Source organism: Delphinus delphis, chromosome 2, assembly GCF_949987515.2.
Source record: "Delphinus delphis chromosome 2, mDelDel1.2, whole genome shotgun sequence".
NCBI lineage: Eukaryota > Metazoa > Chordata > Mammalia > Artiodactyla > Delphinidae > Delphinus > Delphinus delphis.
In genome coordinates, this window is record NC_082684.1 from 84,223,285 (window position 1) to 84,236,175 (window position 12,891).

Sequence of the window (12,891 nt, forward strand, 5' to 3'; positions counted from 1 at the left end):
TCACAGGCCCAGCCGTTCCGCGGCATGTGGGATTTTCCCGGACCGGGGCACGAACCCACGTCCCCTGCATCAGCAGGCGGACTCTCAACCACTGTGCCACCAGGGAAGCCCTATTTGTCATCTTTTGTTCTAGGATAATTCCTAGAGTTGGCTCTACTGATCACTTCTTTGGGGAGTTTCTCTCTTTACTGTAAGGATAAGGAACAGTCTACTAAAATGTATATCATAAAATAAACTTAGCTAAGCACTATGATACCTGTCAACTTCCTACATAAATAAATTGCCATGACAATAGCAGAGAATGATTGTAGCTGATGGTGCTTTTTGTGATTTCAGGTAGATCTGTTTGGTATAGCAGATTTAGCACATTTACTATTGTTCAAGGAACACCTGCAGGTCTTCTGGGATGGGTCCCTCTGGAGACTTAGCCAAAATATTTCTGAGTAAGTATTGGTGGTTTCAGGGTCTTTGCCTGTCCAAATAATGTTCTCTTTATCTTGGGTGCTCTCTGCTTTGACAGCCTTGGTTTCATAGTCCAAATGCCATGATTTCATTAATTTTAACCAGTTTTCATTAGAGTATCAGTGGAGCACCTTGTGCAGGACAAAGGAATTGTTCATTAAAAATGGGAATCTAGCTATTCGGACTTCAGGACATCATTCTGGACCCAGATGTATCATAGACATATAAACCGTGACTAGAGTATGGAAGCCTCTCAATTTAGAAGGCTTAATAGAAACATTTTATGAGAATAATTTTCTAATCAATTGGTGTTAGTCTTATGGCCGTTTTTAATAGCTTTTGTCAAAAGTTAATAAGCATCTCTTGAAGAAAGCTAAATTTCTAAATTACATACTAATTTTAGGCTATTATTTATTTAATGAATGGGTGAAACCAAAGCAGAGAACTGAATCTCCTTGGTGAGGAAGTAAATGCTCTCTTAATAACAGCTGCTTGGTCTCAGAACCTTAGTACTCCCTCAGGCCTGCTCATAATACTTATTAAATATCCCATGTTCTCCCTTACCTTATCATAGCTATTAACTTCGCAGAATAAGCTTACCAATCTATCACTTAAAGAAAAGAAAAATCAGTGTTGAAAATTTAACACCCCTTCACCTCCATTTTCCCCTGCCAACAATTGAATTGTATTTTTTTCTTTATTTAATTCAGAATTTGGCCAATCTTATTTGTCTCTAACATGTACTTTCAAAATAGGTTTAAAATATAATGTAAGGCATATAGGATAGATTCAGGTTATCTCCAGTTGGTTATGGTCCTAGGTGGGTCTTACACAAACAGAAGTAAGTGGGGTCAGGTGGGGTTTCCTAACGGCCTTGCCTTTTACAATAATAGAAGCTTCTCTGATCTTTAAAAAAAAAAAGGTGCAAACATCATAGACTTAAGCAGTAGTTACTTCACTTGAGCTTAGGTTTCTGAGAAGGTTGTGAAGGTAATAAACCCCTGGGCGGGGGGAGAGAGGAAGCTGTAGTCTTTCTAATGACCTAGACTTTAGAAAAGTTAGAAGAGAGGAGACAAATTTCGTCTTTCTTCTATTTGTAGAAGAGAAATGCTGCATCTTAGTACGTGGAGGAAATTTATAGATTCAGATGAAAGATTTTCTTTCCCTTTATGTGCATTATATTATGGCTCTTCCCACTATGGTAGCCTTTTTTCTTTTTTCTTTTTTTTTTTGTAGTTTGACCTTGGGTTTTCAAAGGACACTACTTGAATGATCTCTAACCCTAGAGTTAGGTATTACCTTAAATCATGTTGGTGCATAAATGTACCACTGAGTTAAACACAGAAAGAATTCTAACTCCTATATGCCTAATCTTGATGAAAATGGTTTTATATATTTTTAGGCTAAAAGGTGGTGAACTGTGGAATAAATTCTTTGTGCGGATTCTGAATGCCAGTGATGAGTCCACAGTGTCTGTTCTGAGGGAACTTGCAGCAGAAATGAATGGGGTGTTTGACGCCACATTCCAAAGTCACCTGAACAAAGCTTTATGGAAGGTAGGGAAGTTAATCAGTCCTGGGGCTTTCCTCTTCCAGCAAGATGGGCAGTCAAGTCTCTCGCAGATTCCTGCCTAAAACCGATGGTGGTACTGTGGAACACTGGACCTGTATATGCTATGACTTAATTTAGGTACACTACTAACACTTTTCTGCTTTTTGGTAGAAGTATATTTCTAGGTAACTGGCATTTTCTACTCAACAAGGTACCGCCTCTTGGCCTTGTCTAACTTTAACAAAGAACTGTTTTATTCTAAATGGATTCCACGTTAATGGGTACCTTGTTGTCATTTAATGCATTTGTCTCAACTTTTCTCTGTACTTTTCCCGTTTGTAATTTGTGACCTCTGCCCTTATAATCACTATGTATTTTGTAAATAATAAAATAGTATTTGTTAAATTTGTGCTTCTAACATCTCATCTACTTTTTGCTAACTAAGGTAATAAATGGCCTGATTTTGCAGACAGGCGCTACTTTACCATGGAAATGTATATATTCTAGACTTGGAACTGTTATGATAGGATCGTAACGAGACAGAATAGCCAACCATTCCTTTAGGTGTTCCTGACCTTCCACTAAATGGTCTAGATTGAAAAGCAGATAAAATGGTTTACACAAGGCCAAATTTTCTTAAATTTCAAGGGGCAAAATTGTTTATTTTTATTATATTTTAATGTTTTCATTTTTTATCCACCAAGCCCCTTGGTCTACTTACATAATCTAGCAGTGCTGCTGCTCGGTCTCTTGATTAGGGCTGTGCGAGTTAGAAAAGAAAAGGTTTTGAATGGGCTTTAGCAACCTTTCAGAAATGGAATAATTACCATTCTGTTACATGCAAAATGACTTGGTGGGGGCACGGTTAATGAAGGAATAGAAGGAGATTTTGTTGTTTGGAAGATTTGAAGAGGCAGAATTTTAGAATAAAAAGATGACTTTGAAGCATGGAATCATTTGGGAGAGAATAGGTCTAAATGAAGTATTAGACTGCTAAACAGAAGCATGAATTACACCAGGTCTTGGGTATAGGGAAGGAAATTGGTAGAAAAGGGCAATGAAAATTAACTATTTCATATCTAAATATCAAAATTATCAAATGTGCCTCTATGCTGGTGCCTGATTTTTTTTTTTTCCACTAGTTGTCACTGTTACTGCTCTAAGATTGCTGGAAAGCAGAAGATTCTAAGTATATCTCAGCTAAAAATATTTAAGCATATATAGTTGAAGCACTGAAACATGACTTGGCTCTGAAGGATAATCAACTTAGAAATTTTTTGCTCTTAACCAAAATATGATTTTTCAAACATTTTCATGTTTGCTTCTTATACAACTAAGGATATGAAATTATATATCTGTATCTTTTATGTAATCGAACCCATCTACCCCTCTGCTCTGCTCTCCTCTCCTCATTTCTCAATCCACCTCTTTGACACATAAAGTCATTTGAGGCTGGATGGTAAATTTAGATTCTTTCTCAACATAGGCTTAGCTACCATCTAGTGAATTTTTCAGCAACCTTGACAGCAAGACTGACAAACCAGTGCTTTATGGATAAAGCTTTGATTCTGAAAGTCCAGTCTGAGGAGAGGGAGGAAAATCTGAGGAAGCTAATTTATTAGAGAACTTGCAACTATTTTGCTACCTCTTCCTCCTTTCCCCATCCCCTCCAATCCTGACCTTTCTTCGTAGAGGGGAGAAAATAATACCTGACCAGTTAGGACCTATGATGTCTTTGTTTTCTCTTTGCCTGAGCATAAAACCACAAAGCGGGCACATTTCCGTTTTCCTTATATTTTATGTTGTTTGTCTTGGGAGAAGGAAGCGGAAGCCTCTATTTGTTGGCTGAAGCTTCAAATGGTTCTTATTTCTTGTCTCACTAAGGCAGAAATAGCCTAACGATAGACCTGAGAAAAAGAACATAGCTGAAAAGACAGGATCTTCACTTTTGTTTGAAAAGAGACCATGGAATATATAGCGCCTCACCATTCACAAAGTGTACATCCACTAATCTTCTACCACTGTTAGAACCCTCATCCCCCTGTGGCAGCTGTACAAGAAACCTTCCACCCAAGTCAGAGTGCTCTAACTGATGCCAAACCTGAATCTGGAAATAAAAAGATTTCCTTTAGCATTAGGACTTTAGACTGTTAGTTGGGCTATTATCTCAAGGTAGATAAGAAAGCCTTTCAGAGGGTTAGCACAAAGCACTTTGAAATGACTCGTGTTCAGGCTAAAATCTTTAAGCAAAGACAGCAAAGAAATGCTTCTTGTCTGTTGCATTTGGAAAAGAGGAATTCTTCCTCCAGCTGCACCAACTCTTATACCAAATTCACTTCCAGTCTGGCTCATAAAAGTAAGATTTCCCTAGTGAGGAAGATGCGTTTTTAAAAAAATTTTTAATATGGCAAACTTCGACCTTAATGAGGTTCTTGTTTCCACCAAAGACACAAGAAGCTATGAATATTTAATAGGATAAAGGTGGCATTTCAGAAAACTGGTGTTGAAATAATGGATTAGAGTTTGAACTCTATCACCAGCGCCACCACTAGTTCATACAGCACCTTTGTGCAAATTAGAAGTCCCCTTCCTCTAGTGGATTTAGTACCTCCCTGTGCACCATAGCTTGACTGGATTTCAGTCCGCACTTACCCTCTCAACCTGGTACCCTTGTAAATAAATTGCACAGCCATATGCAGTGGTCTTTCCTGTTTCACAGCTTACCTGCAAAAAAAAATGTAGATCAAAAATGTTAATGTAAAAAACTGAAAATATAAAATAGTAGATGACTTTGTAATTTTTTGTCTGTGACATAACACCAAGATTTATCCAGGAAGATTGCTATTTATTACTATAATAGATAAAAAAAATAAAACCTAACATAGTCACCTGTCTCTCCCCTCCCCCCCCCAAAAAAAACCCCTAAACACAAACTAGGAAAAATTACTTGCCACACGTTTGCATCATTTTTCACTTGCATTATCTCAAGGTCTCATAACTAGTCTCTCTGCTTCCCCTGCCCACCTCCAGTCAAATCAGAACCCTCCAATGGCTTCCCATCTCACACAGCACAAAATCGGAAGACTTCTCACAGCCTGCAAAACCCTACCAGGTCTAACCCTGCTATTCCCTCACCTCTTCCCTGACTCCTCTTTTCCTTGCTCACTCCACTGTAGCCTGCCTACCTCCTTTCTGTTCCTTAAACATGCCAACTAGTTTCCCTCTTTATGAACTTTTTGCTTTGTTTCTTCTGCCTGGAATGTTCTTTCCCATAACTTCACATGGATTACTCCCTACTCCCCTTCAGATGTCTTCTCAGATCTCCACCTTATCAGAGGCCTTCCCTGGCTATTCTGTACAAAATAGCATCCCATACACACACTGATGTTCTGCTGTTACTCTCTATCCCTCTTTACCCTGCTTTATTTTTTCCATAGCACCTATCACCTGTTTTTTCCATAGCATATATATATATTTTTTTTTGTTCTTCTCCCCTGTATCCCACTACTAGAATTTAAGCTCCTTAAGGGCAGGGATTTACTTTGTTTCTTGTTTTAACCCCAGTGCCTAGAGCACTGTCAAAGCACTATTTTACCTAAGGTACAAAGAACTCGCTTAAAAAATTGAAAACCAGTAGAAATAGACAAAGGGCATGAACAGTCCACTAAAAACATTTTGATGGCCAGCATGTGAGTTGTTCACTCTCATTCCTAATTAAATAAAATGCAAAATAAGCCTGAAATTTTCATCATTCAGATAGTAAATGGTTGAAAATTGTGTTTGTGAGGGTGAGGGGAAATAAGTACTCATGTTATTAGTGGGAGTGCAAATTGGCACACTATTAGGAGGTGATTTGGCAATGTTTATTTAATTTAAATATTCATTCCCTTCAGCTGAGAAATTTTTCCTAAGAGTTTATCTTAAAGAAGCATTGGCACAGATGCTCAAAGATAAAGCACTGTTTGTAACAGTTGTCCTCCCTGCTTCCAAGGCTCATTAGTCCCAGAGGGATAATCCATGTGACAGACCCTGCGGAAAGAGGAGTCCTGGAACTAATGCAGAGGTGAAGTCAGACGATTTCTGTAGATGGCAGGGATGCCTTGGCATTGGTGCCAAGAAGATTGGTGCCCAATCTTCCAATCTGGCATGAGCCTGTAGAGTTAGGCTTTGAAAGTTGATTCCAGACATTTCAGCTTATGTTTAAAAAAAAAAAAAAAAAAGCTGAGGGGAAAAAGTGGTTGCCTTTGAGGAGAGTGGAGTAGAGAGGGGAACGAATAAAGGCTTTTACTTTTCAATTTGTGCATTTCTGAGCATTTTGAACATTCTGATCACTTTTTTTTATGTCTATGGGATAATCTAGGCTAAGAAATTATGGGCTATGGTTTTGTCATCTTTTCCCTTCTCTACATTAAAAAAACAAAACGCCTAATATGTGTTAGGTGTTTTTATAGTGGGAAATTTGGGAGACTTTATCATCCAAATATAAAAGCAAGATTAATTTGGAATTTAAATGAGAGCATGAAAACAGTTTTAAATTATTGAAGATAATATATCTAAACTTCTATTTTTAGTATGCTAAAAATTCATACATGTTCAAATGTTTTATAATGTTTCTATTCAAGGTGCGCTTTCTAAAATTATCTTCCTACTGTTACAACTTCCTATGTCTGTGAATAAGGGATTGAATTACATAAAACTTGACTTTTTTCAAAACAAAATACATTTTATGGCTCTCGTATAAAAACTTGAGTTTCCACAAACTGACATTGTATGATTAAGAAAGGAACAAACAATGATGAACTCAGGCTAAATGTCTATAAACATACTTTTTTCCCGTCAAAGCATACTACTTCCAGTAGTCTTGCTCTTTAGAGGCTCCTGCAGCAGGTATTCAGCTGCCTAGCAGTGTTGTCCACTAAATTCAAATTGGCTTCTCCATGGGGAGCAGTGGTTGCCCAGTCACACTGCTAGTTCTCAAACCCCTTGTGAGCAAAGGACTGTGTGTCTATTAATTTTATATAGTCCTAGAAATTAGTAGTGAATTAAATACGTAGTGAGTTAAAAAAATAAGTAGTGAATTAAAATGTTGGAAAATAGTGGCCACAAGTTCAAAAACTAGCTGTATTAGAGTCTTGGTGAGGGGGGAAAGGCTGTAGATATGCCTGGAATCATAATCTCACTTTCATTTCTAGTGTGTCACTTTGTGTGTGTTTCTTTAACCTTCTCTTGTAATCGACTGCTGACCTTACATCAGGATACACTTCATTGTACTGTTTACTCTTTTCAAAATTAAATGTTATTTTCACAGGTATGTTTATTCCATCAAAGTGTGTACTTTATTTTCCGTGTGTGTATAATTCAGCCTCACATTCACTCGAAACAGTTACGTGAGTCAGTGTATGCTGCAGTTTCAAAGTAGTCTAATCTTACTGGCCTGGTCATGTGATGCGTTTTATTTAATTGCTTCAGTCCTGCAAGTAACAAAGTGAGGGTGGCATTTCATAAAAACAAATACCCATTAAAATCTGTGAACAAAAAGACGAACATACATTTGCTTTTGCATTTTAAAACAAAATTGAAAAATAAACTGGTAATGCTAGAATAAAGTGATAAAGATATTGACAAGGATGACACATGAAGGTTCAGTGAGACTGGCTCCTTCCAGGAAATGAGACAGCTAAGGGTGAGTACATGTGTGGTACAGCAAGTCAAGGAGTCCCAGTGAATCTAGGGGATCAGGCAGACAGAAATAGGAGCTAGGCAGAGCAGACAGACGTTAACTAGCATTGCTGGGAAAGACCTTCCTGATCAACTACTCTGTCACTGAACAGATAAGGAAGCCACTTGCTCAGGACTCACCCAAGCAGGCACATCCAGAACCCTACCTAGCTTGTGGACCAGTGGTGTAGGCCACTAGGGCAGCCCCATAGCACCTGCCTGCGTTGTATCATCAGTTGCCTTGCACAGGTACATGTACATGCCTTACCTCTCTAATTCAGTTGAGCTCTGTGGGACAGGAACTGTGTCTTCTTACACTCTAGTTACATCTTGCATGTGGTGCTCACATTATAGGGGGTCAACTTCACAAGCCCAGGGCCTGCTAGAACCTCCTCAGTATTGAGATGGCCCCTTGCCTGTGGTGCCAAACCGAATGCTAATAACATGGTTAGAGATGCTGCCTCTACAGCCAGAATGCCTGGGTTTGAATCCTGGCTGTGTGACAATGAACAAGTTACTTATCCTCTCTAAGCCAGTATTGTCCTCTATGAAATGAGGATAACCCGAGTGCCTACTTTACAAAGTTTTGAGAACTAAATAAAGCTTTTAGTACAGGTGCTTGTAGATGTTTGTATTGATTTAGTTCTAATGTGGTCTAAAGTTCTCTAGAAACCTCTGGAGTAGATTAGAATCCCAGCTAGATTGGAGCCTTACTGTCTTTTGAATTAATTTAAGTACAGAGTACAGCTAAATCTATAATATAATAAAGGTAGGTGAAAGAAACATGGTGTTATCTAATCTAAAGGGGAAATGAGTTTCTACTGGGAGTGACCTTCAGGGAACCAAGTGTTTGTACTTTAAGAAGACAGACTCAAGATAAGCCAGGTACCAAGCTATCAGGAAGATCCGTCTAGTCCCGTCATCAGCCCACAAGGCTGTTTCGGTCCGAAGGTGGTCTCTGGCTCACAGCTCTCTGCTGCTTCTGTGCCATTTTCAGAGCACAGGAATCTTAAATGCTGCCTCTGGTCCTGTTTGCTCTGACAGTATGTAACAGGCAGGTCTTGCTGCCCACATTAGTGGGAAGCAAGATGCAGATCCCTTCCCTCTAGCCACCTGCAGATGTATCTCACTCCTCTCCCCCACCAGGGGAAGCACTTTCTGACTTAGGGAGCAGGGTCTACTCACCCCATTTAAGGCCAAGACATTTAGTCTCTTCCTGAGACTCTTGCTGCTAGAGCTTAGGCTTTCAGAACTATTTCTGTATTACCCTCTGCTACATCCCTCTCCTGAGCCAATGGATAAAAAGTGACCACTTGCTTAGTAGGAAAAAGGAAAGGCAGAAAATAGGAAGCCCTATAAATCCGATTCATGAACTGGAAAACCTGGGCTCCAACCCCAGTTCTGCTCCATGCTGGCTTTTTTTTTTTTTTTTTTTGCGGTACACGGGCCTCTCACTGTTGTGGCCTCTCCCGTTGGCAGAGCACAGGCTCCGGACGCGCAGGCTCAGCGGCCATGGCTCACGGGCCCAGCCACTCCGCGGCATGTGGGATCTTGCCGGACCAGGGCACGAACCCATGTCCCCTGCATCAGCAGGCGGACTCTCAACCACTGTGCCACCAGGGAAGCCCCATACTGGCTTCTTGATCAGGGCAGGTCAACCTGCCATCTATAAATTAGTGCTGAGGCTTCTACCCCAAAGGGCTGTTGTGAGAATTAATAACACAGTATAGTTGCTAAACATGAAAATTTCATGGCTCCTGGCAAGCAGTGGATTTGGCTCTGTCTGCCCAACAGCCAACCCAGAGCTGGGCACAGGAGGCAGCTGAGCTGGTGTAATCCATCGTCGTGGAATCTAAGCTACAATGGAGATGCCTGACATTCTTATTCACTCAGGCCTTCAGCTGCAACCTGTCGACTCCTGTTTTACTCTGTTGATAAATGTTCATTTACCCCCTTCAGGACAGCAAGTAATCTCTTGGAATGTGGCAAAGATGTTTAGCCAATGAATGTTTTTAAACTCTACTGGCGCTCCACATTTAATGACAGGCACCATGAAGGATATAAAGAAATGTAAGACATGCTCTCTCCCTTCAGGGAGTTTATAATTTAGTTAGCAGAACAGGATATTACAGGTTAAAAGCCAAGAGAATATCGAGACAAGTAAGTCAAAGGAATCTCAAGGTAAGGCAGATGGAGCAGATATGTTAGGACACTGAAGAAGTGAGGGTCAGCATGGGTTAGGGTGTCCTGGGAGCCATCAGGGCATGGCAGGGATTGGAGCTGGTCTGTATCGGGTAGTTTTCAGCTGCAAAAATCAGAAAATCGAAACTAGCGTAAAAGGTAAGAATATCTGTTATCTCACATAACAGCCTGAACCCAGCAATTCATGGAAGACCCATGTTGTTTCCACCTATTCTGCCATCCTCAGCATGTTGGCTTTTGTCCTCAGGCTGGGTCCCCTTCTAGAACCCAGTTGGCTACCACAGCAAGCTCTACAACTTGGAGCAGCACAAGGAAATTTTTCCCAAAAACTCCCAGCAAACTTGCACTCCTGTCTCAGTTGTCACATGCCTAGGGCCTAAACCAATCCCTGGCAAAAGGAAGGAAATTAGCAAGACTGGTTTAAACTAATCAAGATTCACCCCTAGGGCTGGTGCTGGGGAGGGGCCCTTCCCTGAGCACACAGGAAGGAGAAGAGTATACATCCAAATAAGTTGGGTTTCTTCCAGCAAGTAAGAAGGGTCAAGCAAGAAGGGAAGACCATACGAAGTGGTGCCCACCTTCTGCTTCCCAGGCCATCTGCTAACACTGCCATCTTCTCTGGGTCTATCTCCCCGTTGGCCACGACCCTATTACCCTTTCTTCTTGCTTCCCCCAGTTGCCCCAGAAGCCGGGGCACTGTGGGGTGGAAGCATGGGGGACGCTAGACCAGCTTCTCAGGGAACAATCCCTGACTTCCCTCAGTCTATGCCGCGGCCCCTTGGCTTCCTCCCCACCTCCCCTGCCCATCAGCGTACAGGCAGGTTCCGCAGCCCAGCCTGGGCTACCGGAAGTCCTCGTCATTCCCTCTTTGCTTCTAGGCAGAGGGCCAGCGTTGGGCCTTCTGATCAAAGCCAGAGGGACAGTGGCAGGGCAGCAAGGCCGTTGGCCGGCAGCAGTAGTAACTCCTGGGCTTTTCCAATTTGCTTTTGTTGAAGAAGAGTTCCTGGAGAAATTCCCTAATACGCAGCCCGGCAGGCTGTCCTACTCCATGGAGTGTGGTGGAGAGAATTCTGCCAGTCACACTCTCGGCCCTCTGCCAGGAGTCTTCCACACACCTTGCCCCGCTACCAGAATACCCGATTACCCTGGCCTCCCTGCCCCCTCCACACCCACAGGAGGGAGAAGGAGCAGGGCAGGAGGAGAGGCACAGAAGGGGCCCAAGCATCTGACAAGGCCCTGATGCTTCCTTCCCACTGAGGACCACCCCCAGGACTCGATTGGTCACTCTCCCTTTTGCTACCACCACCTTGGAGGGTGGGCGGGTTCTCTGGAGGCATCTGCTCCCTGGGAACCCCACCTGCCCTGTGGGAAGCCATTTGGGAAAACCTCTTGAAGGTGGGGCCCCTGCCTCTTACCTGGAGGCCCAGGGCTGAGGGGCACCTCTGAGGTAATACCAGCCCTGGAACGCAGGACAAAGGCCCCAGTGACAATACCTGCCCCTTAATACCAGCCCTTCCCTTCTGGAGCCTGCCCCAGCTTGGGATGGTAGGGGGTGAAGGCAGGCAGACCTGTTCCTCCCTTCCTGGCCCTGCGGCGAGAGATGCTGACGAGTGTGGGCAGGCGGTGACAGGCCCACACAGCCGTCAGAAAGGCCCGTGTGAAGCACCCTCTATACACACAGCACAAGGGGGGGGCGGGAAGTGTGGGGAAGAATCTAAAGATCGAGAAAAAGTTGGCAGTAAAAAGGCATTTTTCCCACACGCTGGAACCCTAGACTTTGTTTCTGAAACTTGTCATTCTTAAGGAAAGCTGGGGAAGCATGCATCTACGAAAATGTGAGGACGTCGCTGTTAGAGGGCCTTTCCAAACCCATCCCCAGACGATTTGCTTAAAGCCATGCGGTGGGACATTTCGGTGTAAGCAGTCAGTCCAACGGAACCTGACTCACCAAAATGGTACAGAGGAGGCAAGTTGCTTTTGAGGCTTTAGGTATATCTCTATTTTCAAAAGCAAAATGGAGAGTAAAGTGAAAGACTTTATTGTAAAAACACCATTTTGGCTGATTCACATGCTGCCACTTCCTGGGAGCCAAGAGTAAAAGGCAGAAATGCCCACAGTGACAGCACCGCTGCTGCCTTGGACTAAATTACAGATACGTCACACTCGGGGCTTGACCTAGAACGGGCTGCATGGGCCGCAAAGGGAACAACGGACCTGTGAGGAGGAAAGCAGAGTTGCAGTCCCGACTCTGCCTCTAATTTCCTCTGTGGCTTTGCTGAGTCACTTAATCTCTGGGGGCTGCAGTTTTCTCACCTGCAGAAGGCGGGGCAGGGCTGATGATTCTAGAATTCCTTTCAGCCATGATTCACTGTATTCCAAGTAAGGGTGACCAGAGCACAGAACCACTTCATGCATTCACTCATTCAACAAAGTTTGCAAAGGCATCTACTATGTACCGGGCACCATGCTGGGTTTCCTGCCCTCGAGAACGCAGCCTGCTGGGATTAGCAGAGGTGACTCTGCTGGGATAAGGAAGGGCACAGGGCATACCACTGGCCCAAGAACACAGGCATCTGGCCAACTGCCTTCTACAACAGGCAGCCAAGACTTTGCAGGATTTCTTCCATTGGCTGGCAGATCCCCCTTTTCTACAACCTGTGAGGAAAGGGATCTAGGTTGGCAGGTGTCCTCACCAAATCAGGAAGCCATGCAACATGATGGTAGAGGAACAAGTTCCAGCCTGTGCAGGCATCAGCTTTCAGAAGTCCCTGAAGACAAGACTAACAGAATCGACAATGATAGATTATCATGCTCAGAAATTTTAGAGGATGAGAAAATGTAGCCAAGACCCATGGCGACCCTTGGCTGGTTTTTGGCCTCCAGCACCCTAATCTTCTTCCCCACCTCATGTGGGTAATGGGAACATTTGACCAGGCTACCCTCCCCTCTGCCAGGCCA

At 42.9% G+C, this 12,891-nt stretch overlaps 1 protein-coding gene and 1 long non-coding RNA gene across 2 annotated transcripts in view; one reads left to right on the forward strand and one right to left on the reverse strand.

The window, feature by feature from the left end:
- Window positions 1-2,369, forward strand: part of BUB1B (BUB1 mitotic checkpoint serine/threonine kinase B) — a 57,760-nt gene extending 55,391 nt beyond the window's left edge. The window contains exons 22-23 of the mRNA XM_060003548.1: window positions 337-443; window positions 1,865-2,369. Of these exons, the coding sequence (XP_059859531.1) occupies window positions 337-443; window positions 1,865-2,096 (339 nt within the window). The 3' untranslated portion in view covers window positions 2,097-2,369. The remainder of the gene's footprint in view (window positions 1-336; window positions 444-1,864) is intronic.
- Window positions 1-11,379, reverse strand: part of LOC132419655 (uncharacterized) — a 42,657-nt gene extending 31,278 nt beyond the window's left edge. Inside the window, exons 1-2 of the long non-coding RNA XR_009518220.1 lie at window positions 11,349-11,379; window positions 4,666-4,737 (exon numbers count right to left, since the gene is read on the reverse strand). This is a non-coding gene — a long non-coding RNA (uncharacterized lncRNA). The remainder of the gene's footprint in view (window positions 1-4,665; window positions 4,738-11,348) is intronic.
- Window positions 11,380-12,891: the final 1,512 nt, after the last annotated feature.